The 25,984-nt window shown below is 40.6% G+C and overlaps 3 protein-coding genes and 1 long non-coding RNA gene across 10 annotated transcripts; 2 read left to right on the top strand and 2 right to left on the bottom strand.

Moving 5' to 3' along the window:
• Positions 1–368: 368 nt before the first annotated feature.
• LOC144023329 (uncharacterized) lies at positions 369–3,273 on the top strand. Of its 3 annotated transcripts, none has more exons than XM_077528633.1 (4): positions 369–458; positions 2,002–2,125; positions 2,222–2,557; positions 2,977–3,273. In XM_077528633.1, the coding sequence occupies exons 2-4, from the start codon at positions 2,115–2,117 to the stop codon at positions 3,065–3,067; spliced, it is 438 nt and encodes a 145-aa protein (XP_077384759.1). In that variant the 5' UTR covers positions 369–458; positions 2,002–2,114; the 3' UTR covers positions 3,068–3,273. The 3 variants fall into 3 exon arrangements, with proteins under 3 accessions (XP_077384759.1, XP_077384757.1, XP_077384756.1); XM_077528631.1 differs by lacking the exon at positions 369–458 and adding an exon at positions 678–1,042; XM_077528630.1 differs by lacking the exon at positions 369–458 and adding an exon at positions 1,442–1,550.
• Positions 1,435–5,387, bottom strand: LOC144023332 (uncharacterized). Its single transcript, XR_013284529.1, has 3 exons — positions 5,195–5,387; positions 2,284–2,461; positions 1,435–2,144 (listed from the first exon to the last, which is right to left on the bottom strand). It is a non-coding gene; the product is annotated as an uncharacterized LOC144023332 (long non-coding RNA).
• Positions 5,388–6,251: 864 nt separating this feature from the next.
• Positions 6,252–7,281, top strand: LOC144023330 (E3 ubiquitin-protein ligase RNF183-like). Of its 2 annotated transcripts, none has more exons than XR_013284528.1 (3): positions 6,252–6,401; positions 6,587–6,925; positions 7,020–7,281. XR_013284528.1 is itself a non-coding variant. In XM_077528634.1 (3 exons), the coding sequence occupies exons 2-3, from the start codon at positions 6,599–6,601 to the stop codon at positions 7,099–7,101; spliced, it is 405 nt and encodes a 134-aa protein (XP_077384760.1). In that variant the 5' UTR covers positions 6,252–6,401; positions 6,587–6,598; the 3' UTR covers positions 7,102–7,281. The 2 variants fall into 2 exon arrangements, 1 of the variants encoding a protein (XP_077384760.1); XM_077528634.1 differs by having other exon boundaries at positions 6,587–6,921.
• A 1,727-nt stretch (positions 7,282–9,008) lies between these two features.
• On the bottom strand, positions 9,009–25,703 carry hipk1b (homeodomain interacting protein kinase 1b). 4 transcript variants are annotated; one of them, XM_077529394.1, is made up of 18 exons: positions 25,373–25,703; positions 22,062–22,795; positions 21,778–21,969; positions 21,513–21,694; positions 21,314–21,437; positions 21,119–21,238; positions 20,952–21,038; positions 20,649–20,833; positions 18,856–19,006; positions 18,598–18,784; positions 17,480–17,598; positions 16,766–16,900; positions 15,677–15,837; positions 14,607–14,678; positions 14,242–14,412; positions 13,947–14,161; positions 13,721–13,833; positions 9,009–10,655 (listed from the first exon to the last, which is right to left on the bottom strand). In XM_077529394.1, the coding sequence occupies exons 2-18, from the start codon at positions 22,791–22,793 to the stop codon at positions 10,170–10,172; spliced, it is 3,432 nt and encodes a 1,143-aa protein (XP_077385520.1). In that variant the 5' UTR covers positions 22,794–22,795; positions 25,373–25,703; the 3' UTR covers positions 9,009–10,169. The 4 variants fall into 4 exon arrangements, with proteins under 4 accessions (XP_077385520.1, XP_077385521.1, XP_077385522.1 ...); XM_077529395.1 differs by having other exon boundaries at positions 15,677–15,834; XM_077529396.1 differs by lacking the exon at positions 16,766–16,900.
• Between the last annotated feature and the right edge of the window lie 281 nt (positions 25,704–25,984).

Raw genomic sequence — 25,984 nt, 5'->3', positions numbered from 1 at the left:
TCTTTATATTTGCATTATCACTGAAATGAAGCTCAGATTTGCGCTGATGTGTTTTATCAGGAAGATGGGTGTCATCACGGTGGCTATTGTTCCGTGGCAGGCACTAAAAACAGTATACAGCAGAATGTGATTTATTAATAGCGTGAGCTGGCTACGTAATCCTGGCCTTCAAGTTGTAGATACCAGTAGAGTACAATGGATTGGAACATGTAATTGTTTTTATTTTGACACTAATGCATTTTCACATACATATAAATCTTGCTGCCTTTAGTTTTGAGCAACAACAGACTGCTATTAAATTTGTGCAAAAATACTTGTTTAAAACATGACCCTTCTTGGGAACTTAATACGGACATAGAGCAATTTTCATTTGATTCTGACTGCCCATAAAATGAAAACTGATCAATAAAGTTACTGAAATAAGCCTTTTTGGTCATAACAGCACAAGTCTTCAAGAGGTGAGCATATTTCATAAGCAGTGACATCAGAATTAGGGAGACTATAACGAGCAATAAGCGTGTCGGAAGGGCGCATTTACGACTACTACAGCACGTTGCATGTGACAGAGAGTCAACTGTGTGAACCAGCTGTTGTACAAAGTCCAACTTTCCTTTGTATCAAAATGTTTTGAACCTCCTGTTTAAATTAACCCAAAAGTATCAAATCATGTCATTCACCCTAATATTTGATAACCATTTTAACTCATGGTTTATGCAGACCGAGGCTGTTGTTCTTGGTCAAATTGTTAACTTAATGGGTGTCAACCCAAAAATGTTCTTGACAATAATATGTTTCATGTGCCTCCACTAGTCTAAACACGACATTCTGATTAATATTTAATTTGTAAATATGAGGTAAGCAGTAAAATGCATCTGTTTTTATCCATCTCAAGGGGCGGCCATTTTGCCACATGCCTTCAAGATGACATCAGTTGTTCAGGGCATATGCTGCATTCAAGGATGGTCGAAAGTCGGATTTTTTGGGGTTCAAACCAGGAAGTGTGTACGGGAACGCCCGACCGACTTCACCGATGGACGACAATGTAACGTCACTCTGAACGTTAAAACACAATTTACTTGAGTATAAAACTAAATAGCTTTCTTCATTTATAAATATTTGACATAACTTCACACGTTTGCTGCAAGTCAAAATTAGTTTTAAGGACCAAAATAATTTGATATTTTCATTATTCTTCATGTACAATTAGTGCCTTTAAAAACACATTTTGCAACTTGCTGTCAACTGAAAATGACAACACAAGGGTTCAGGTACCCAATCACAGCTCAGCTTGTGAATGTCACATGACCAAACCTAGAAAACAGGTGAGCTGTGATTGGTTAACTGAGCCCTTGTGATGTCATTTTCAGTCGACAGCAAGTTGCAAAAAAATAAAATATTAACTTTTTATTGCTATAATGGGCTAAATAAGTGAAGTATCTCTTTAACTCATAGTCCACAAACACTGAATGATTAGTAGAAGCACATATTATATATTATTGTAAAGACAATTTTTGGGTTGATTTCCTATAGGAAGGCATGAAAAAGGCATGGTGAGAATCTCAAAACTGTCAACTTCCAAATTATATTAACGTTTTTTTTGTTTTTTTGTTTTTTGTTTTTTTTTAATAGAACAGTGATCATAACAGTGTTTAATTCCACCACGTTCTTGCAAAATCATGTACTTGTTGGGTCATTAGGGAAGAATAATTATACATACTGATAAACCCTACATGGCTGTTATATTTTCATGTCTCAAAATATGACATCATAGATGTTTTTTTTTAAACGAGTGGTGTAAAACATTTAAAAATGCCTTTTCCCTCGGGGGGAAAAAAATAGATGAATAGCCATTTATTAATGTCAGACAGTCTATTAATCTGAGAAAGAAATGTGAGGATATTCTTGGCACGTGGTATGGAGAAGGAACAGAAAGTAGGAGGGTATTTTCCCTCTTTGTGTTGGCTGAATCGCATTCTTCCGGTGCTGTGTTTACCTGAGCAGAATTCCCTGGAAGAGCGCTCACGTCACGTGACACGAGGAGTCACGTCTTTAAGAGCCGCTTGTTCAACAGCAGCACTCAGAACACGCCTCAGCCAGCTCAGCCGCAACTTCACATGGACGCCAAGTAAGACTCTTTCGAAAGCCTTAAGTTTTAACAAAGTCTATTTAATTTATGATTTATAGTGTCTACATTTTAATTGTAACTGTCACGTTTGCTCAGGGTCCCAAGCACGTCTCCAAATGAAGATCTGGAGTGCGTGGTGTGTTTTTACGACTACTCACGCAGTCGGCGGGTCCCGCGGCTGCTGCACTGCGGTCACACCTTCTGCGCGCCTTGCCTGGAGAAACTGGCCAGCGTGGACGGCGTTATCCGGACCATCTGCTGCCCCCTCTGCCGCTGGATCACCTGCACTCGGGCCAGCCTGACCCTGCCGGGGGCCTTGTGCGTCGACACCGACATCTGGGATCAGATGGCAGAGAAAGAGCAGAAGAAGAAGTGGACGAGGACGAACAAAGAGTCAGCGGAGGATTTCGGCGAGCGGCTCATCAGGCCGATGTAAGTGGAAAATATTTTCTAACTTTTTTTTATTTATTTTTTATTGCAAAAGCCGTTTAAGCATTTATTCTCTTGATATCCATCTTAAGGTCCCGTACTACTAGTTCTGAACATTTCTACACAAAGTGCCACTTAAAAAACACTGTGTACCACTAGAGAATCACTGCTAGATGTTCTAGTAAAATTGAATAACGTCACTAGTTTCTAATAAGACATTGGTTGTTCTACTAGTGTACTCTAACAAAAAAACTAACCAACTCTGGATAAGTAGTAGAAAATGGAAGGATGTACTACTACATGGACCTTAAGTTCACTATCAAGGATATCAACTAAATGCCCTAACAGCTTTCCATATTGCCCGATTTCATGTTGGAGTTTAAAAATGAATTAAAAACCTCTCATTCTCTCTTTCTCCTTAGCTTGGATTCAAATCACATCGTTCTCAAATCTACGCTCCAAAAAATGTTCAACTGCATTGCGGTGCATGAGCAACATTTGCAGGCCTGCTGATGTTTGCATTGTCCTCTCATATTCATCGGGAACATGTCTACAATATTTTTATTTTTTCAATTTTTTTTATACATTTATGTTGTATATAGTTTTTGAAGAAATTGAATAACTGTACAAAAAAATGAACTGTAAAGATGTTTACTTATTATTTATGTTTAATATTTTAGCATCTTGCATTTTTCTACCTACACTTCAGTCCTTCAAAAGAAAAAAAAAGGATGCAAGTGAATATTTCTCAACCAGTTTATGAGACTACTTTTCTTCATGGTACTTGAATAAAAAGAAAATACTGTCACTATCTCTATCTCTACTTCATTTATTTATTTACTAATGGTGGAAAACTATAAATGCATGGGACATTTATATTTTGTACTAGGAAATTGAACTGATGACAAAGGGAAATCTACCACAAATATTTTTGTATACAACACATATATTAGGGATGTAATGATACCGTCAATATTGTGATATCACGATAGTCAAACTCCCACAATATATCGTCGTCATCATGCCGCGATATTAACCCCTGGGCATTATTTTGAAATGACTTGGTCAGAACCATCAAAAAGCCCAAAACGGGTCACAATAATGCCTAAGTTAAAAGCAACACATCTGTTAATAAAAAAAAAAAAGTCAGGTTGATTTCCATTTGTGCAGTTCTAGCACCCCCTTGTGGCTAGTTTTATTTTTATTTTTTATTTTTTTTAGTAGTTTAATTTTCACGAGGCATTTATTGGCCCTTATACGTTTAAAATCCACGCTAATGGTCAGATGAAGGGGAAAGTAATATCTTTGTTAACTGAGTCAATATGTGGAGTAAGTGCCTCAATACATATATTTTTACATATAATATTTTTACAATATTTTTCATTGCTGTATAAGCACAATATTGTATTATTTTTTTTTTAGTATGAGATGGGTATGAGGTTTTTTTTTTCTTTTTTTAACAATGTGACTTTTTTTATATATCACCAACCTCCTCACAATATGTGATAAAAATTGTATTGTGGCCTTCGTGTTGTGATAATATCGTATTGTGATGTTTGGATATGGTTTCATTACATCCCTAATATACATACATACATACATATACATATACATATACATATATATATATATATATATATATATATATATAATATATATATATATATGTACACACACACATTACTAAAAGTATGTGCCATTCTTAATTTTTTACCAAAATGAATCTGAGAAGATGGAGTTGGAGAAGGCTCACAAAGAAAGAAGATAAAAAGGCTGAACAGGAAAAGCAAAAGAATGAAAGAAGAAAAGGCCTCTGAAACGTGCAAATCAAAGTTTTTTGTATTGAATTTGTCTTCCTTGACACCACAATGGATCTAACTATTTTATCAGATTATCGTCACGTGACACTATTGCTGTGATACATTTCTTAAGAAAGCGATAAAGACATCTGGTATGTTTGTTTTGTGACGGACTGTGCCACTGTAATGTTGTTAAACTTTCGCTGTGGCTTCTGATTTCATAGTCATATTGATTGCACGTGATCTCATCAGCACTGAAGCACACGTTTTAAAAGTATTAATTGTTCATGAAAAATAATGACGTTATCACATTAATTTTAGACAAAATATTATCTTTTTACTATTGAAAATGACTCAGTGAGTCAATGGTGGACGTCTGCCCGGTCGGCCGGCCCTCACTCTGCAACTCATTATCTCTGCATGTCATCCACTTTCATCAGTATTTGACAGGCAGGATAGTTGAGGAGCAAGGCCGAACTATTTCCTCCAGTAGAGGGCGACAAAGGGCTTTGACAGGGTCAATGTTGCCACCTCACACCACGTGTTTCGAAATTACAGTGACATTTAACAGTACAGTATAGCACGTGAGCGTTTTTGTTTCTACAAATAACATTTGCATAATTACTTTTCGTGACGTCACATAACCACCTTGAGCATTGAGCAAGGCCAGTTTGTGTGAAACGTTGGCTCAATGGCAATTCCACAGAAGTAAGATGACAACTCTTGGACTCTGAACAGAAGTACCGTAATATCACTTCACATTGACACCACGGGGCTAGACTGGATTATGATTATGATTATGATTATAATAGCCTCACGTACGTGATTGGGACGTACACACTTGGCAGCAGGCAGCAGATCCTGTTCGCTGATGACTCAAGACAGCTGAGCAACTTCGACAAATGGCAAATGTTCTCCAATACTTAAGCATAAAAATTTGTTATTAATTAACTGCTTTACTGAGTCTGTTGACTAATGAGTCGTTAGAATTGAATGTTCCATGATGACGCGGAAATGACTGGACCAAATTATCAGCAGCTTTTTTTTTTATGGCGCGTGGAAAACCGGAAACTACTCACCCCCCCCCCCCCCCCAAATTTTTGTTTTTATTTATTTATTTATTTATTTATTTATTTATTTTAAATAATTCGCACTCGATGTGAAAGAGATAAACATTTGTGATTGTGTAACAACAAGGCAAGTAAGAATTAAGGAAACATAACAGAAAAGAACAGAGGCAGCTCTACAGTTCCATTGGAAGCCAGTTATATTCAGTAGCCTATCCTAAAATACAGTACACCTCAAAACACAATTAATTAAAAACCAGCAGGTATTTTTAAGTACAAAGAACGGTGCAGCAACATCAAGTATTTAAAAGTAACAAGCAATAATAAATTGTCTGTCAAATTCTAACAACGAAAAACTTGCACAAACAAAAAGAAATATCTGCCAGCGCCCTGAGTCACTCACACAAAGTTGACAGCAGAGGGCAGTGTTTCACCTTTCACGGCCACAAACAATACGATTGATATCCCGTTGTATGCCACCACATTAATACGGCAATTTACGGCTGTCGGCTGTAATGTTGTTGTTTTTTTGTTTTTATTCAAGTTTTGTCTGATCGTATCTTTGCAATTTCGTTGAATGCCACGACGGTATGCTTTTCCAAAGATATGAATTAATAATAATAATTAAAAAAAAATGTGGTTCAGAAAATGGTGGATGGATGTAAATGGAAATTGTGCACGTGATGCAAATGTGACCGTCTGCTGCGCAAAGTGTAAAAGTCAAAGTCATTTAACACAAAAGCTACCGTGTGTTGATTAGATAACGTATAGTCTTGTTGCGGAAGGTTTTTTTCCCTCACCTTGCAGTGTGACTGAAACTCCTCAGAAGACGGTTTACAATCGAGATTTCCCTGGAAGAGTGGGTTGCCCGTGTGTCACGTGACATAAACAAATTGTGTCTTTAAAACCAGCTGCAGAAGCACTCAAACCTCAGCCAACTGTCCACTAACCTCACAAGGCAACATCACTCTCCTCGTACACGTAAGTTGTCTCAAATATTGTGCAAATATGTTTGCACAATGAGATTCTATGACTTTGCAATAAACGCCACCACATGCGATGAGAGTTTAAACTTTCACCTTTAATTGATGTGGTTTTGCTTAGCCACATATTTTTTATTGTATCATATGAAATCTAATTGTAACCTAATTGTCATACGCACCCAGCTTGTCGTCAGCATGTCGCCAAATGAAGATGTGGAGTGTGTGGTGTGTTTCCACGACTACTCACGAAGTCATCGGGTCCCACGCCTGCTACACTGCAGCCACACCTTCTGCGCCCCTTGTCTGGGGACTCTGGCCAACGTGGACAACGAGATCCAAACCATCTGCTGCCCCCTGTGTCGGGGGATCACCACCTTTCAAGCCAGTCTGCCGTTGCCCGAGGCATTGTGGGTAAACACCGCAATTTGGGATCAGATACCAGAGAAAGAGCAGAAGAAGAAGAAGAAGAACAAGGAGGAATCGGTGAGGATTTTGAACAAACAGCTCATCAAGCCACTGTTAGTAAGTCAAACACCTTTAAAAAAAAAAAAAAAAAAAATGACGTCACTGTAGTCCTCATGTTAGTCTAAAAATCATTTTCTTCTTTTCTCATCAGCTCGGATTCAAATCATTTCAAGTCTGCGCTGCATAAAGTGTTCAACTGTTGTGTGGGAGATGAAGGACATTTGGTCTTCTGAAGCTTTTGCTGTCATCTGATATTCATCTGGACCAGTACGACATCACACATCCTATTCTTTGTATCAAAGTTGTGTGTGTTTTTTTAATCCAGTTTCTCAACTGTACATTCACATGGTTAAACTGTGATTTTATTTTTATACTGTATATGTCCATTTATATTGTAAAGTCCAAAAGGAAACATTTCCTGCTGTGTATATATACATATATTTTAATTGTGTATTAAACCAAACATAAGAACTAACTGGTCCATGTGTATGTAAAATGCTTTTTTTAGTTTTAATTTTTTAATTAATAGGGTCTATTTTATATTAACTGTCCAAATGTTAGTAAAGTCATCAGTCATTAGAAAAACAGTCCAAGTATTGCAAATGTCCACAGTCAGATATAACAAACCAATGGAATTTCTTTTTAAGTTTCTACAGTCTTTACATTTTAGGATACCGGATATTTAAAATTATTTAAGGGCAAGTACCGATTCTAGGTATGGGCTGATAGCCATTTCAATGTATCGGTACTTATATAATAATATCAGCATCATATAATAAGAACTTAAAATTGCCATTCATTTTATGCAATTTAGAGGGAAAATGCTATATATATATATATATATATATATATATATATATATATATATATATATATATACATACACACACCGGTACGTCTTTCTTTAGAACTATTTGTAATTGTTTTGTTTTTTTCAAAGTTGGGATGTTTGGTAGTGACGCCATTTTTTTTTTCAGGACCACTATCAGTACGAGTACTTGACTCTTGAGTAGTCACTGATACGGCCACCACTACATAGTATATAAAATCCGCCCACCCCTTAAAACATCCATCCATCCATTTTCTTGACCGCTTATTCCTCACAAGGGTCGCGGGGGCTGCTGGCGCCTATTTCAGCTGGCCCTGGGCAGAAGGCGGGGGACACCCTGGACTGGTTGCCAACCAATCGCAGGGCACACAGAGATGAACAACCATCCACACTCACACGCACACCAAGGGACAATTCGGAGCGCCCAATTAACCTGCCATGCATGTCTTTGGAATGTGGGAGGAGACCGGAGTACCCGGAGAAGACCCACGCGGGTACGGGGAGAACATGCAAACTCCACCCAGGAAGGTCGGAGCCTGGACTCGAACCGGAGACCTCAGAACTGGGAAGCGGACATGCTAACCACTCGACTACCGTGCCGCCCCCCCTTAAAACAATGAAATAATTTTAAACAAAGACCTACATATCCCAAAATAACATTTTCCCTTAAAATTGCATGAAAGTAATGGCAATTTTCTATTCTAGAACTTAATCATATCGGCCACCATCATGAGGACAGATACCTTAAAATTAGGCTAGCATCGGTACTCGCCCATCCCTAATCTACGGTACAAGCAGTATCGGTATTTGGTAACGCATCGGTGACTACTCAGGAGTTGAGTACTTGTACTGGTATTGGTCAGAAGTGGTATGAAAAATCCCTAATTAAAATTCACGTTCACTGGAATGCCAACTCATCCACTGGTTGATGATCTTTAATGCAGCAAGTTATATTTCTCACATGAAGTAGTTTAATAACACCAATAACATGCAAAGTAAAAGTGGATCATTGCCATAATAAACCCAAGTTGTATTACTATTTACACAGACCTTTTTATGAATGTGCATTGCGTTAGCAGTAATTAAAAAAAAAAAAAAAAAAAAGTTTTCCAGTGAAGTGATAAACAGAAACAATGCTAAATGTCCGCCCACTTTGTCAAATGCTCGTTCTGGACAGCCCTATGAAATGCTGTATTGGTTCAACTAGACTCACATGAGGTTCATTCATAACCGACCTCAGGAAGTTGCATGATCAGCAAACAGTTCTTTTGGATTAGGTAATGTGAAATGAAATGACATGACAAGACCCGGTTGTGTTTGTGGTAGTTTTATTGCAAACAGTGATGGTGGATTATTGAGCAGAAACATTTCCCTGAATTAGTTCTACAGAGTAGCATCTTTAACTACTAGGATAAGGTCAAATTACAGTTAAATACTCAGACATTACAACACAAAACGATGCAAACACAATGCAGGGAAGGATCGACTAAAAAGCTTTGAGAACCCACAGATACCATAAGACTTCACTGCAGTCACCTGAAGGAAAACATCTCTCTTCTGCAACATTTTGGCTGGATTCTTTTTTTTTGTTTGTTGTCACTCATTCACACAAGAGCTTCTTATACAACATGAAGTAATCAACCAAAAGATTATATGCCAATATTAGCCAGTCAATGGGTACTGCAGCAAGCAAACATCCTCAGACTTTTTTTTTCCTTCTTCCTTTTTCATAAAAACTGGCCTTTACTTAAATCCACTAAGAGGTCCTACATAACAGTGGCTAGCGGATATTGCGTTTAACAGGTGTGCTTATGACACTCAGGATTTGTTTTATCTTTTAAAGAGAAACGGGGTCATTTCCTTTCAGAAACAATAAAACCAAAAAAAGCTTTCCATGTCATTTGTCAACATGACGATCTCACTTATCGGGACTTCATAAATACAGTTAAAAAGGAAAGCAAAAAAACAAAACAAAAAAACAAAAAAACCCCCCACAACTATTGCATGGTTCATCTGGCCTAAAACACTGTCACAACATGAACACACGATCACACGTGCACTTAAATTAACATTGAGCCATCACATTGGGCCACCTTTCGCAGCTTCAACCCCAACGCCATTGTTTTCGTCTTCCCACCATACAGAGACTAAACTTAAGTTAAACATAGCAAAAGACAATGTGAGTTAACAGACGAGGGTCAAGTACAGTTATTGTTGGGTTAGCTAAAACACAGGGACTCGCTGGATTAGTGTCAGCTAGTCCTCCACTAGCACAGGAAGTTGGCCTAAAAGTGTCATCGTAGCTTGTGACAGGAGCACACTCTCTTCACACAAAGAAACAATGAACGCCAAACAGGAAGTGGATAAAATAAGGGCGTCGGATTCTATTTTCAAAATGGAAAATAAAAGGACAAGCCTTGTGATGAAAAGCAGCAATCGGATACGTGACAGTCGTCCCTCGGTGGCGCTACCTTATAGGTAGGGGTACTGCGTGAGGCGTCGGGGGCTCAACTGGTAGGCGCCGTACGCCTCGGCCCGCGGCGTCACACTCACGTAAGGGGAGGCGGTGGCGAACTGCTGCTGGTAGACCGCCGGCAGGCCGTGCAGCAGGCTGCTGACAGACTCCTTGCGGCCGGCCGAGTCTCTCCGGGAGGATGAGGAAGAAGAGGCGTACGTGGCTGCATAGGCAGAGGGCGAGTGTCCCGAGTGTCCGTGCCCGCCGTGGCCTCGGCCAAGCAGCTGCTCCATGACCTGAGAGGCGGATGAGAGGGCGGTGGAGGCCGGGTAGGTGTACAGGCCGGCTGGCCCCGCCGCCGACACGGAGGCCAGCGCCGGCACCTCGGGGAAGTTGTAGTGCGGGGCCGAAGCGGCCGCGGGGAAGGTCTGCTGCCGACGCAACGATGAGTCACTGTGGGGCGCCCCTGGACGCTCCTGAGATGAAGACACCAGGGGCTGGACCTGAACGGCGCATACAAAATGTTTGTCAGCGTATGCTCTGCTATGATTGAAAGCATGATGACATGTTGAATCGTCGAGTGAACAAAATTGAGCTTAAAAAAAAATAAAATAAAGTGTGGTGCAAAAAAAAAAAAAAAGTTGGGCACCACTATACTGCGCATTGACTTTGACTCAAATGTCATCACATTACTGTAGACTACAAAAAATCTGCAGCCGTACAAGCCTTAGTCTAAAATGTATTTTGGACTTTTAAAACTCCAAAATGATTTTTAAAAAATGGCTAAATTGTAAGTTAAAGAAAATATTTATTTGATAGATACATTTATATGGAAATGACACAAAAAAAAATTGGAATTATTTTTTCCCTCTCCAGTACAGTGGTACCTCTACTTATGAACGTCCCTTTCAAGTTACGAAACGCCTCAACTGTTAAATATTGATAAAAATACAGAATGGGCTGCTAATCGCAGCTCCCGGAGTTTACTGAACGCAACATACTTACAGCTGCTCTGCCATTGGCTATTACCTTAGCATCTTCCTGGCATCCGATTGGCTAAGAGTTACCTCTACCGTATGTGTCTATGTGTGTAAATTGATAGATAATAGATATGTGTCTTCTCTGTAGCATCCTCGTCATTCTCCCCTCGGGCCATGAGGTGTTCACATAATTAATACATTTACGTAAAACTAACGGCCAACAAATTTGTGCAAGAATTCAAGCAATTGGTGATTGATGACGGCTACGTTGCACAGCAAGTTTTTAATTGCGACGAGACGGGCCTTTAGAGGCCTCACTGTACCTGAAGTTTCCATGAAGTGTTCACCAGTCGGGCAATTGCTCAATGTTTGCCTTGGACATTTTTGAAGGATTGTTTAATAAAAAAAATAAATAAAAAAAAATAAATAAATAATTGGATCAGTTCTTTACAAAAAAGCACTTTCACTAATACAGCCATCCAAAAGCTTACCACAAGATGGCAGTAACTCAGTTGCTAGGCACCGCGATGCCAGCAGATGGCGCCAAAGCAATATTTTCACATTAGACCAGCACAGAACTGTTCAAAGTCAACAGCAGCAGATCCCCTCCGCATATCCACGGTTCACTATTTACAAATTCACCTGCTTGACTTTTTCGGTGGATACTTTGCCGAGCTATTAATTGAAAATTTTCCCTTATTTGTGGTTTGGCCTTTTTCTGAAACACCCAAAGTAGAGTAGCTTCAAATTGGAGTATTTTTATTCCGGTTGGTCATTCGCTTTCATTCGAATCAGAACACAAAGCTGCATGTAAACCTGGCTAATTACTAGGGGTGTCACGATTCGCCAACTCCACGATTCGATTTAAATTTCGATTTTGGGGTCACGATTCGATTTTTTTTTCGATTTTTTTTTTTTTTTTTTTCTCCGCTCCCCCACTTTATAACACAGAGGCATATGCTTCTGTAGGCTAAGGCTAGTCTATGATCATTGGTTCTATTCATTGTACAGTAAATCTTATTTCAAAAGATCGGCTACATATAGGTGATGCAATTTCCATATTATTTTTGTGTAAATTTATGTAATATATGATAATTGACATTAGGCAGGAATGATCAAATTCAAAGAATTTATTTACAATATAAAGTTAACCGTCTTGTTCTTACTGAAGTGTAAAATAAAAAATAAAAAAACAAAAACAAAAAGTCACAGTGGGTGCCTGCCATCTATTGACTGTTTTTGGTTACAACAGTGTGCTGTGCGTTCCTCTTAAAATAATGTGCAATGTGCAACAACAACAAAAAATATATTGTATCCAAAGTCATGGAACAAATACAGCCTGAACAAACTATATCCCAACATTTACAGTTGCTGGGCATACTGTAGCGTGGTTCAAGTACACTAATTAAATGTTTGAATCCAGCGTTTTCCAAGGCTGCAGGTCTGCTGCTATAAATAGACCTATGGATCTGGCGTTTCGCGCGAGCTGAAGTGTGTGGAAGTTTCACTGTAAATGAGGATGAAATAGTTGGTTGGACCGTTGTTTTCCCACTTCTAGTTGAATTTGATAAATCTAAATCTTTGTGATGCCTGCGTAAATGTCCCGTCATGTTTGTCGTGTTTCCCGTTGTTACGGCTGGCGGCTCGGGCCATTCAGTTTGAATGCGCCAGCGCGACACTCTGATTGGAGGACTGTGCCAGCGCGACACTCCGATTGGAGGACTGTGCCAGCGCGACACTCCGATTGGACGACTGTGCCAGCGCGACACTCCGATTGGACGACTGTGCCAGCGCGACACTCCGATTGGACGACTGTGCCAGCGCGACGCTATTGTGTATCCGTGTATTATACCCCTATTAGTTATTGTTTCTCCTCCGTTCTGTCAGTTCTGTCAAATGCGGTTATTATTTGTTCACCTTCCACTTTCACTCCCTTGTCAAACCCCTGCCTGAAATTTCAATTAAAACTACTCAGATGTTAAAGTCGACCCGTGTTTATCTACTCTATATTTTCTGTTATTGTGTTACTTCCCTTCCCCTTGACGAGCCGGGCGTAACACCGTGGCCGAGTACAGTACGCGCACATAGCATATCTTGCAACTGTGGTCTTTTTATCGACAACGTGAACGTTGTCGACATAACTCACCGGGAACGCAAAATGTTTCCAAACTGGTGACGAGAGAAGCGGGAGCGGCTTGAAGCACCATTGCTGTGTCTGTCCGCGCTTGCCATCATGACTGCAGGAGAAGTCAGCTAACAAGTGCCGTTAGCTAGTAGCTGAATGGCTGCGTCTCATTTGCTTTCCTGGGAGGTGGCGGTGGCGGCGGTGGCGGCGGGCGCGGGGGGGGGGCATCGAATCGTGTGTCCTCTCTTCTATTTCGATGCTCGAAATCGTGACGTAATTTCGATCGATTTCGATAAAAAATCGAAATCGTGACACCCTTACTAATTACTCGCACTTTTTTGCTCTTTCCACCAAGGTTTGGTCCCAATCCACCATAAATAGCAGGAAATTACTGTAGGTGAATTTGTGAGTAAACTGTATATATGTGTTAATATTTGCTGGCTCAACATAACAGCGGCCTCACCTGGCTGAGGTTTAAGGGGCGTGACTGGCTGAGCATCAGTCCGTGTCGCTCCAGGCTCTCCCCCGAACTACTTGGCTGCTGATGAGACATTCTCTTGGGTTTCATGTAGTTCACTAGGGTTATTTAAAAGAAAAAAAAAAAAAAAGTAATGTGTGTTAACTACTGCCACTTCCAATTCCAAAACAGCCGCCATGAACGATGGCTGTGGGACGAGTACGCTTCTCACCAGTTTCTGGGCGGCTACGTGAAGCTGCTCCTCTCTCCGGTGCCTGAATTTTGACTGAAGGCGCCACCACTGCCAGAGACTTGGCCTGTCGAGAGGAAACGGTGCTGGTTGCGTGAAGTGTGCGTGGACGTGGAGTCAGGGGGCTGGCGGTGGACGAGTCGGAGTCGTGCACAGTCACACAGCTGATAACATTTGTGCGCTGGCCCAAAGTAACACTGTAAACCAAAGACAAATGGATTTACTTCAACATCCACATTTTGCTGGGTAAAATTTTTTTTTTGTGTCAGATACGCACTTGGCAGGGTGAAACTTGCGCTCATCCTCTGTGTCGGTGTCGCTGTGGATTGTTATGATGCTGACCGCCGGGCTGGGGGTGTCAGAGATGACGATGGGCTGCGACAAGGTGGCCATCAGGCTGGACGACGTCACACCATTGGTGCCGAGCAACGAAGTGGTCGTGATACCCCTAAACAGACGCAGTGAAAACAAACACTGAGCTCCTTCATGCGAAAAGTGCCAAACAGTAAATTCAGTTCATCCAAACAATGAGTTAGTGTGGCTAAGTTAGTAAGAACTGTAAATTATTACTTCTAATGGAACCATGAGTCCGTTTGTGTGACGATAAATATCTGTAGCCATAAATCTTTCTTGGTCACTGACCTATTTCTGTTCTCTCCTCGCCTGGCTTTGACCTTCTTCCTCTCCTGTTGAGTTTTGGTTTGTGCTGTGCTCCTGTCAAGGTTAAAAAAAAATGAATAATTAAATACATTTAAAAAAATCATTACAAATGAAAATGTTTTCATTTGTAATGACCATTGTAAAGAAAATTTTCCTTGAAAAAAAAAATAAAAAATCAGAAAATGAATAAACAATCTAGAGGAAAATGCATTATTTTGTACAGGGTTCCTACATCTTAAAACCAAGACTAAGATTTGAATTCCATTTAAAATTAACCTTCCAAAAAAATACACAGTATTCTAATAAATTTTTGTGTGTGTGGAATAGGGGTGTTAAAAAAAATCGATTCGGCGATATATCGCGATACTACATCGCGCGATTCTCGAATCGATTCAATAATCAGCAGAATCGATTTTTTTTTTCTTTTTTTTTTTTTTTTTTAGGATTCACACCTTGAGCATGGAAGAATGTTATATGAACGGCACATTAAGCCTTAATATTTTTATTTTAATGCTGTTCAAATGTGAAACAGATTGCAAACTGTTTATGTACAGTGGCTCACGGTTATAAGCCTCAAGTTTTAGATAAATATATTCATACAAATCTTACAGTGTACATGTACAAATTTACTGATAGTATTTTCTAAATTTGAATGGAAAAAAATCGCAACAATCGACTTATAAATTCGTATCGGGATTAATCGGTATCGAATCGTGACCATTCGTATCGGGATTAATCGGTATCGAATCGAATCGTGACCTGTGAATCGTGATACGAATCGAATCGTCAGGTACTAGGCAATTCACACCCCTAGTGTGGAATATAAATGTAAGAAACAACATTTTTATCAATCTTAGGGGGCGGCCATTTTGCCACTTGCTCGACTGAAAATTACATCACATCATCATTGCTCAGGTAATCAATCAGGGCTCACCTGCCTTCTGAGTTCAGTTTTGTGCCCCCCCGAGAAAGTCAGATGTTATTGATGTTCATTATAATAATGATCATGTGCCTTACTAATGCGACTGGGAAGACTGCTATGCTTGACATACCTCCAGTTGTGTCCCTGCTGGGCGTTGGCATCAGCGTGATGGGAGTCCCGCGGTGACTCCGCAATATTTGCCTGGTGAGCAGAGCTGTGGATGGCTACGCCCGGGACCTGCTGCCATGACGACGGGATGAGGATTTGTTGCGTTCCAGTGGGCCAGGCCTGCTGGGAGAAACAGCCCAGAGAGTCAAGTTTCAATCCCAGTAACATCAGTGGATCAATGACAGAATTCCATGGCTGGAACAAGTCAGGCAAGCTAGGCCATGCTGAGAAATAAACCCAAAGACTCCTTAACGCAATAGAGCCAATCTCTGCTGCAGGCAAAGCACAACATAAGCGAGCAACCTTTCCCAAGCCATTCCCATAACTTTTTTTTTTTTTTTTTTTTTTTTTATTTAAGCACTGCCCTGCAAAATCATGCAAAGCGCAAACACTGAAGCACTGGAAACAGACCAGGATGTGTACAACAAAAACAAAACAAATCACGGTGCCTGTTAAAGAAGAAACAGATGTTAGTTGGGTTTTGTTAACTGATAACAGTATGTCTGCAGCATGCCATATGTTGCGGGGCTGAAATAGAAAGTGTCAGAGTGAAATTGTGGAGATTTGGAGGTGCACCATCCTGTGCTGAAACCAAAAAAGGAGGACAGGATATGAGAAGCTGCAAGCAAAGCGCAGACCAACTCAGCAACACATGCGCTCCATGCCCTAAGCACACCTATGGGGAAAGAATGGGGGAGAGAATGTCAGAGTGTGTGAATGATGTGAGGAGAAAAAAAAAGGAGGACGAAGAGGAGTCCTTTGAGATAATGTGTTTAGTCAATGTATCTAAAAATCACAAATAAAATGTCAGCAAGGGTGCAAGATCATCAGAGCACTTGACTCCACCAGCAGTTTTCCTACAAATAAGCTAAACTACAATACAAATATCGTGGGATTTTGAGTACACTATAGATAATTAGGAAGATTGAGATTCAATGTGTAATGCAGAGACAGAGAGGAAAGCAAACAAACGAAAACAAAGTTGGATAAGGAGAGAGACGAGGCCTTATTGGTAGCAAGAAAGTGCACGTCGTTCTTTGTGGTTCTTTACCAGCACTGTGGCTGTGTGCTCCAAGAGGGTGGGTCGACCCACCCCGGCACCTAGCCCGACTGGTAGAGAATACTGGGAGGCTATGCCTGATGGGGGTGGGTGCAGGGTGGCTACCATCAGGGGTGTACAGGAACCCTGGAAGATGTGAGGGAAGGCAGTGTGAGAAAAGAAAATGTCCTTTGAGGTGGCCGTGTGATTTAGAGAGCAGATAAATCCAGCTGGACGCACCATCTGGACACGCAAACTGCAATTTTTTTTATTTTTATTTTTTTAGCTGAAAACCCGATTTGTGGCCAAACGAAGCTCAGGACTGGACACGCCTAAAGTCCTGCGTGACAGTCACATCAGTTATGGAAATACAAAGCGTAATTAGTTGAAAAATAAATGAAATAATCATAGCCATATTTCTTACTTCACACCATAATAATTTGTTAAGATGCATTAAACGAAACCAACATGTCATGTATGAAATGTAACCTTGGGAAATGCGGGTGACACATGATGACGCAGCAATTTATCAACTCTGGATGCAAGAAAAGCAAACTGACTTTTCTTAAATAAAACCACAAAACCTGCCATACCAGCACTTAAATGCCAGCAAACCACCCAACACAACTGAAAACAAACAAGAAAAGCTGACAGTCAAATATTGTGTGATTTATTTTCTCGGAGGATTAGCAGACATCAAACATGCAAACGCCCACAAATTCTTACCTGTGTGAGCATGCTGGGCTGGATCTGCAAGGACTGGGCAGGCTGGTTCTGAGGTACGATGGGAACCGAGTTTTCCATCCTCACAGGGAAACTGGAGCTTTTGCTCGATGACTGCAGCCCTGGACATCATTTCCACAGAATGATACTGATCAATATTTCCCAAAATGATGCTCGATGCAGAAGATAATGTGGACAATACAATTGGGATACAGCTGTGCCGTGACTTTTGAGTAATCCACGTTATGAGTTTTTCAAGATACAAGTCGTTGCTCGGCCATTTTTTGTTTTTGTTTTTTTTTTTTGGTCTAAGGTTGTGAACAAAAAATTAATTTATGAGCACTTCATGAGGGCACTGCAGCAAACTTTATAGAAATCAGCAGTTTGCGAGCAATTGTTTGAAAAACAGTGCTTCAAGCAGTTTATTGCCACTCCTAAGTAAAGTTTACTGTCAATCTAAACAAAAAGAAAAAAAAGAAAAAAAAAAGAGAATTATGTGTTGTGTATTTAACCAACCAAAACATTGCCATGAATCTGTTAGCTTAAGGCTAACACTTAATGGAAAACACAATGGCTGGGCTAGCACAACTAGCATAGTCAGGGTATCAATATACACTATCCACAACTGTATTTGTATCTCTTATAGAGATAGACTGATATGTCCCCCCTTCCGCCTTTTTCCCCCCAGGACCAACACCAATCATGAGTCAAGGAAGTTGATAACCTATGTTCGGAGCTGATGTTCATTTTCAGTAAAATAGGAAAAAATAATGGCGTCAACATTTTTTAAAATAAAAATCCCAACTCACAACTTTGTGGAAATATCTTGAAAGTCTCAGATTTGCAAGCTGTTGAAGTTTTTTTTTTTTTTTTTTTTTTTTAAATCTTAGAAAACAGACATCGTTCTTTTACAATTCTAAGAAATTTCTAACAATAAGTTCAGGGTCATCAGTGTGTCTTAAAAAGTTAAAGGATCTGATTTTAAATAAATAGTTCCCCGATGTTAAAACAGTTCTTATGTCATCTTTCAACAGCTGTCAGATTATTTAAAAATGCAGAATATCAGCACAGTTGCACCAGTAATTGGCCCAGACGATAATCGGTCTATCCTAATCTCTTACCTTGAATAGTGGAAGGTGGGCAAACAATCAGAGTCTGCTGGAAGGGTTCTGCCTGGCTACACAGCCCAGCAGGACGGGTTGGAATAGGAACACTTTGTTGAGTCAGACCAGGAATGTTGATGGTCGCCTGCTGGTACAACGCCGGCTGATAATTTAGTAAAGGCACCGCTCCCCCTGCAGAAGGCACCTGTTGGAGATTCACTAGTTAATACGTTTTTACGATACTTAAGATGCAAGAAGAGCGGGTGTTGAGCTTGCCTGGTTATGCTGGTTGAGTTGGCTACTGAAGGTAACAGTCAGGTTTCCTGCTGCAGCACTGGGGACTGCATTGGTGGAGTAGAGGGATTTGTTGCTGTCATAGGTGCTCCGGCGCTTGCAGATCTCCATGTTCTGGAAGCACGACTTCACGCTGTGGAACAACATTTTATTTTCTTTGAGAACCTTTCAAGAAACTATCACCATAAGAAGAAAAAAGTGTAATGGTAGGCACGATGGTGGAAAATTTCCTAAGGGGCGGAAATTTTTCAGAAGATTTCCACTTCAGAATTCTTTCCATGGCAGTTAAGATGGGGATTTTTGTTTTTTTAGATACTTCAAATTAGAGCCTCTCCATGGAAATTAAGGAAACTAAACGGCAATTGAGAGTAATTTAAAGGCCCATGACGCATGATTCAGAGTTTTTGCAAATTTGCGACCCCTCTGGCGAAACGCAGAATGGACGCCAGCAACGCGCATGGCCAGGATCATGAGCATGACGTCATGATCAGAGCAAAAGTTTAAGTTTCCGGCCCGACCACACCAATATTATTTCACTTTACAAGAAAATAGAGGCAACAGTCATTGTGTCACAGTAGTGCCTCCTGTCCATTATACAATTCTTAAAACGTGCGGGTGAAAAATATGGTTATTTTAACACTCCAATTTGAGTCTCAAGTTGCGTCATGCCCCTTTAAAAAAAAAAAAAAAAAAGGGTATTATATTCATTTTTTTTTTTTCAAAAAACAGACATCCATGCAAATTATATACCGTAATTAAAAAGCATGACAATTCAACAGATGTATTTTGAAGAACGGTTTGTTTAAAATATTTTACTGAAACACCCACCCAACTAAAATTTCACTGAACAAAAATATTAACGTTGAGTTAAATATTACCTAGCCTAGTTTAAAAAAATTGCCAATTATCTATCTCCCCAACCACGATAAAAAAAAAAAAAAACTGTTTCATTCAAAATGTTAAATGAAAAGAGTCCCTCTCCCTCTATTAAAGTTCCATTCAACATACAAAAAAAACCTTCTCTCAAGCTTAATGTGCCTCTCTAATGGTCCGAACATTGGCAACTTAATTTGTAGTTCTGGAATTTTAGGCTTATTTTCTTGTGGTTTTTAGCAAATTTTGGAAATCCCACATTTAGGTCTGGTACAAACAACGACAATTGGGAAGTTTTGTCCCAGTTTTGCAACTTCACAACCAAGGATGTCAAACACCCGACTATCTTATGTCTTAAAAGATAATCCTCGTATGTGGGGTGTGTTAAAAGAGGATTTGTTATTATAATAGGGTCCCCAAACAAGTCGGGGCAGACAACCTTAAAAATATGTCTAAGCTGCTTGATCAATAAATGCTCTTGAATGCACACAATGTAGGAGAAAACTCTTATTTACTAATTTTGTGGAAGAAAGCCATGTCTTAGTTTTCACCCTTATTTTTAAACATTGGGATATATTCTCTCTTTCTTTTTAGACAAAATGAGTGAAAATAGTGAGGATAGATTCATTTGAGTACCGGTATGTGTGTTTTGTTAAAATCGATCACTCCAGTGAATAAAAACAAAACACACATCGTATCCACTCCAAGCACGCCTTCACTGGCTATGCAGCAAATATGTTGTCCAGGTTCTTTCGCCGATGTGTACACAATGAAATGGGATTGTATCGATTTTGGAGATGAAAAGGGGTGTTTCATGGGCAATTATTTATTTACAAGTTGCTTCATTGAAAATGAAGGGCAGTTTCAATTGCAGAGTTTACCATACTTATTGGCACACTTACTGAGAGCTGTGTGGATAATCCATGAGGTGGCTCATTGTAACGAAAGGGTGACCCAGTGTCTTTGTAGGTGTGATCCTCTTGTCAGCGTCGAGGCGGAGCATCCTCTTCAGGAGATCTATGAACTCTCGCCTATCAGCTTTCTCAGCCAGCATGTCTGTCCCTTCCAAGTGAGATGAAAGGTTGACCTGGGAAAAAAATATTTTTATAGCTCAATGTTGTATTCACTTCTTAATGTAGACATATGACGCGATTTCCATAATAAGATTAAAAAAAAAAAAAAAAAAAAAAAAAAAAAAAAGGTACCTGCATCATATCATCCAAACAGTTGAAGATATATTTCCTAGCTTCCTTAGATTTGATGCCCATTTCCATTTCGTGTTCTGATGGCGTCTGCAAAACAGATGATCATGTTATCACTCAGCTTTCAGAATCCACATTACTGTCTGAATGATTGATGTGGGTTTATTGACCTTAAGTCTCCAAAGTGGGTAGCTCGAGTCTGGTCCTCTGTTGAAAAAGCGGCTGGTTTTCGTGCCTGCACTGAGTAGGTACTCAGCTGGCAGGCCTTGAGTCTGAGAAATGTAGCGGATCTGGGAAGAGTGAAAATATATATATGTATTGTACTTAAGTTAATACATTTGGTTAGGTTGAATTGTGGCACTGACCTGATCATATTCTGAGGCTCCAGGGTAGAGAGGCCATCCCAAGAAAAGCTCAGCAATCACACATCCCAGAGACCACATGTCAATAGCCTCACAGAACTGCAAGCCTAAAATGATCTCAGGAGCCCTGCACAGCAAAGCACAAGTTTTGAGCGACGACAATGATGACGTTACAAAGTGAGGGTGTGTCATCATGCAATACCTGTAGTAGCGAGATTGCAAATATGTTGAGCACACAGCCTTAGAAACGTGGCTTGCAGAGCCAAAGTCGATGACCTTTACCCTGTACGGCTGCCTGAGGGGGTCCACCAGCATGATATTCTCAGGCTTGAGGTCAGCATGAATCAATCCCAAGCTCTTGAGCTTCATCAGTGCCGTGGCCACCTAAACATATCAACATTAGTCTGGCTGCAAACTTTTTTTTTTTTTTTTTGCATGAGGGTTTGAATGGGAGAAGGTATGCATACCTGTTGTAGGATGGGTCTAATGTGCCGAAGAGGCAGCGGGCTGAACTTGCTGTGCTTGAGAAAGTCATACAGGTTCTGCTCGAGCATCTCAAAAACTAAGCATGTATGACCCTTGTGCTGGAAGCACTCATAGGAGCGCACAAAGTTGTACTCATCTGCATTCTCTGCACTCAGTCTGTTCAGGATGCCCACCTGGGAAAAAGAAAACAAGAAAACAAATCAGCTCAAGGAAAATGAGTGTCCTGTCATGCTTGCAGATCATGAGAGAAGAGATGAGATGTTACCTCAATTTGTCCCTGGCGAGCATATGAAGGATGGTTCTTGAGAATCTTAATTGCCACAATCTCATTAGTTCCCCTCTTCCAGCACTTGGCCACTTGTCCAAAGGTGCCCCTCCCCAAGAACTCCAAAACTTCGTAGCTGCAGGACACCGAGCAGAGGATCTCGTGCTGCACCAGCTGATAGTCGCCTTCCCCGTTGGAGCTGCTGCTTTTGGTGGTTGGCGCCGAGTGAGGTATGGACTGGCCCGTGCCGCCGCCACCTCCGCCTCCCGTACGGGTGGAGAACGTCGCCGCCGGCGCCGAGAGCTCCTCCAGAATTTGCACACTGCCACAGCCGCTCCCACTGCCCTCATTGGTCTCCTCAATCTTTCGCTTCTGCCCGTGCCGGTGCCCTCTCGTTTCCGAGGGCGCCTCGACATGAGCGTAGGAAGAGGAGGTCGCGTGTTCGGCGACACGCCGACTGGAACCCCGAGGAAGACTACCGGTGCTATCAGCTGCCCGAACCACCACTTGACCCCGAGATCCGGGCGCAGTTGGGGGGAAGACCAGGGACGGTGCAAAGGGTGGGACGGCCATGGCTGGGGTGAAGGTATACGCCGACTGGCCCGCTATGGAGCCGTACGCTTCAGTAGTGGACACATCCCAAACATTGTTCTCCACCTTCAGCTTCTTGACACGGCAAAAGGCACTGGAGGAGATGGAGGGAGGCGAGAAGACTTGCAGCTGTGAGGCCATAGCTGGGAAAGAGAGATCACATTTTCAACAAAACATAGATTTTTGTAACCCCTTAACTCAATATTCCACTGCATTATACAATCAAATGAATGCCAAACTCATGACAACCTAATCTTGTTCACACTGTTCAACCCCAAAATGTCAGACCCTCAAATACCAAGAACAACCAGTAAATCAAAAATAAGGCTAATATAGTGGAACCTTAAAACAGTCGCAATTTGGTAATTAGCAATTTGTTACGATTATGAAGCCCTGTTTTAGCCTGGAACTGATTTTTTTTTTTTCTAGAGGAAAATTTCATCCAAAAACATTCAAAACAAATCCCAAAGTGATCAGCGTTTTGCACAAGGCCCACTCGCACACTTTCTATGGCGCCTGTCCTCATTAAGCATACAGGTGAGCTAGAGCCAATCCCAGCTGAATTTGGGCAAGAGTGAGGGCACACTTTGGTTTGATCACCAGTCTACTGTAGGACAAACAACCACAGCAATCACATTCACACCTATGGACATTTTAGAGTCTTCATGAGGCTAATAACTATCTTTATGGAATGCAGGAGGAGCCCCGAGTACCACGGAAAAACTTGTGAAAGCACAGGGAGAGCATGCAAATGCCACACAGGAAAGCTGATTCAAATCCTAAACTCAGAACTGACTGAGGCAAGTGTGCTAACCAGTTAAAACTCATTCACTGCCAGTCATTATAGAAAATTTTTACATTTCCAATACTCACGTGATATTACATTCAATAATTATATATAAACCGAATCTACCAAATAACAGAATAGACTCCCTACTTTTTGTCCCGTCCCGTTCTTTTATAATTGACAGCAGAAAAATGTAGGTTTGCCAAAATACAGCCATTTCTCCCATGGACTCTGAAACTGTGTTTATTTCCTATAAAATGGGGCAATGATGTCATCTACCGGTGGTTGGGCATCAGTAAAGTTGTTTCCAAGTTTGATATTTACAGTGGAGCATGCTCAGATTCGCCCCCATTTAGCACCGCTCTAAAAAATACAATTGACAAGTATACTTGTCAAAGGCAGTGAATGAGTTAAATGCCTTTGCTGCCCTTTACAGTACCATAATGTGTCTCCACTGGACAGACTATGTACAACCAAAGCTGTGAAATCTGACAACCCAACATCACATTCTGACTTTTACAACTACGTATGCAATGCAATCTTGTTGCAAACATAAATCAACATGTAAACAAAATCAGATTAGGAACTATGACCTCACATGTTATAATAAAATTGTCAAAAAAAAAAAAAGGAATAGAATTTCAAAAACTAGTCAAGGCGACATGACGTTCTGAGGTAAAGTATGAGACGAGGGCGTGAATCCTAAATCCTAGCATAATCTTCTCCGTAAAATGCACAAGATGATAATTAAGCTCCATCACCACATGACCAAAAAATGCCATTTTAAATAAACAACAATTGAAGAAAACAAAAAACGATCGAGTTACCCTCAGTGGTTATTTTGCTGTAAACAGCTCTGACTGGTTATTATTGACCTGCCGTGAATCTGCTCTTTTATCGTGATTACAGTACGTTGGGCGTGAACGTGAATAGGTTATTTGGCGTGGTGTGTAGGCTGCCGTGTTTGGTTTAACCGGTCCCGATCCCAGCTGTGGGCGTTCGGGCAATGTTCAGTCCTGTATATTTGTATTTCCTGTCTGCAGGATCTGTCACAAGGTACATCGAAATGGTTAATTTCCCGATTGGCTGCAAAAAAATATGTAAAACGCACTAAAATTAAAATAAACTGAAAAAGATAAAATGAAAAGTTACTGGGCTGTATTTGAACCCGTGAGGCGAAAGAATAAAGCAACACCTTCGTCCACGAGCTGGTACATTTTCACCTGCGCATTATTTGTACTTTTACTTCTCACGCGATTCATGGAAAAATAACGCTAAATGGCCAGTTGCCGATCACGGAAAAATAACCACTGCGAATCTACGTGCCATTAAAAGATGGATTCTGACAATCATCGATATTTGCTGTAGGAATTTTCTTTTCCACATGAATGCACATTATGAGAAGCATCAATGCTAGACATGCCTATGACATCCAACATACACACTGCTGCAGACATGCAATGTTCAAATATAGGTTGAATTGACGTGATGGAATGATAAAATCAGAATGGTAGCACAGATTGAACAAAAAAACAAAAAAATTCAAAACGTTGGTAGGTACTGTGTGGTTACGACACATTTACGGCGTCAGACGTTCCAGAATAATGCATCGACTTTGCAGTCATTCTGGGCCCGACTTAAAGCCCTACCACGATCACAAATGTTACGACTATAATCATCACCAACCGGTTAAAAATGTGTCCGACGGTCATTTTGTTGACCACAAAGCGTATTATCCCAGTCGAGCCGTGAGGGGATTTTTGAGCAAATCAACAGTGCTCGGATACTGAACTCGTTAAGCTAACCAACTAGCTTAACTTCAGGGAGGAGACGTTAGGTAAAAGCTTTCAAATATGCCGAGGAAAAAAATACATAACTAAAACAGACTGTTACAGCAATCTGGAATGTTGTTTTGAAGGTTTGTGTTACATACCGAGTGGGGTGTTTTCGCGCAGTCATAAAACGGCGTCGCCCAAGGCTCAAGTCCTCACTGCGGCGGTCCACTGACTGGAGTAGCTATGCGAGTAACAGATGCTAACATGAGCTATCAGGCCTGCATTGTTTTCTCAGTCGAAGGTGCGCTTGACAGCCACACGGGACGCTCCTGCTCCGAGTTTACACGAGCAACGGCCAAACATCGCTTTATATACTTATATAAAAAACCCGCGATACTAAAATAAACACATCTGTCGTTTAAAATGTTGTCTGTAGCCTACTCTAAAATGGTCTGTCCTGAGGCACAAAATCCCAGACCGGAAAAACCCACGTCGTTATATCAGCTGCGATTTGATGTCATTTCCGGTCATTACCGTAATGTTGATAGTTATAATCATGATATCAGGTAAATACGGATTAAACGTGCTATTATGAATAAACTAACGACAGACAGATGATTTTGGCATAAATAAAAACAATACAAACGATTTTAAAATGGATTAAAAATGTCACCTTGTCCTATATAATTTGGATGAAGTCGCAAGGACAAACGCATACATTCTAGTTTACGGTAATGCGAATTGACGTCATAAGCTTCCCAGTAATTTTC

The sequence above is a fragment of the Festucalex cinctus genome, chromosome 8 (genome assembly GCF_051991245.1).
Source record: "Festucalex cinctus isolate MCC-2025b chromosome 8, RoL_Fcin_1.0, whole genome shotgun sequence".
Taxonomy (NCBI): Eukaryota; Metazoa; Chordata; class Actinopteri; order Syngnathiformes; family Syngnathidae; genus Festucalex; species Festucalex cinctus.
The sequence above is the reverse complement of the archived record's forward strand: the minus strand, read 5'-3'. Positions and strand labels throughout refer to the sequence as shown.

Coding starts and splice junctions, on each gene's coding strand:
- LOC144023329 (XM_077528633.1), top strand. Junction 2,558..2,976: donor GAGCGGCTCATCAGGCCGAT/GTAAGTGGAAAA, acceptor CTTTCTCCTTAG/CTTGGATTCAAATCACATCG.
- LOC144023330 (XM_077528634.1), top strand. CDS start 6,599: ATGTCGCCAAATGAAGATGTGGAGTGTGTGGTGTGTTTCCACGACTAC. Junction 6,922..7,019: donor AAACAGCTCATCAAGCCACT/GTTAGTAAGTCA, acceptor TTTTCTCATCAG/CTCGGATTCAAATCATTTCA.
- hipk1b (XM_077529394.1), bottom strand. CDS start 22,793: ATGGCCTCACAGCTGCAAGTCTTCTCGCCTCCCTCCATCTCCTCCAGT. Junction 17,599..18,597: donor CCCACCTTCCACTATTCAAG/GTAAGAGATTAG, acceptor AATGATGTCCAG/GGCTGCAGTCATCGAGCAAA. Junction 15,838..16,765: donor AGCACACAGCCACAGTGCTG/GTAAAGAACCAC, acceptor TGTTTCTCCCAG/CAGGCCTGGCCCACTGGAAC.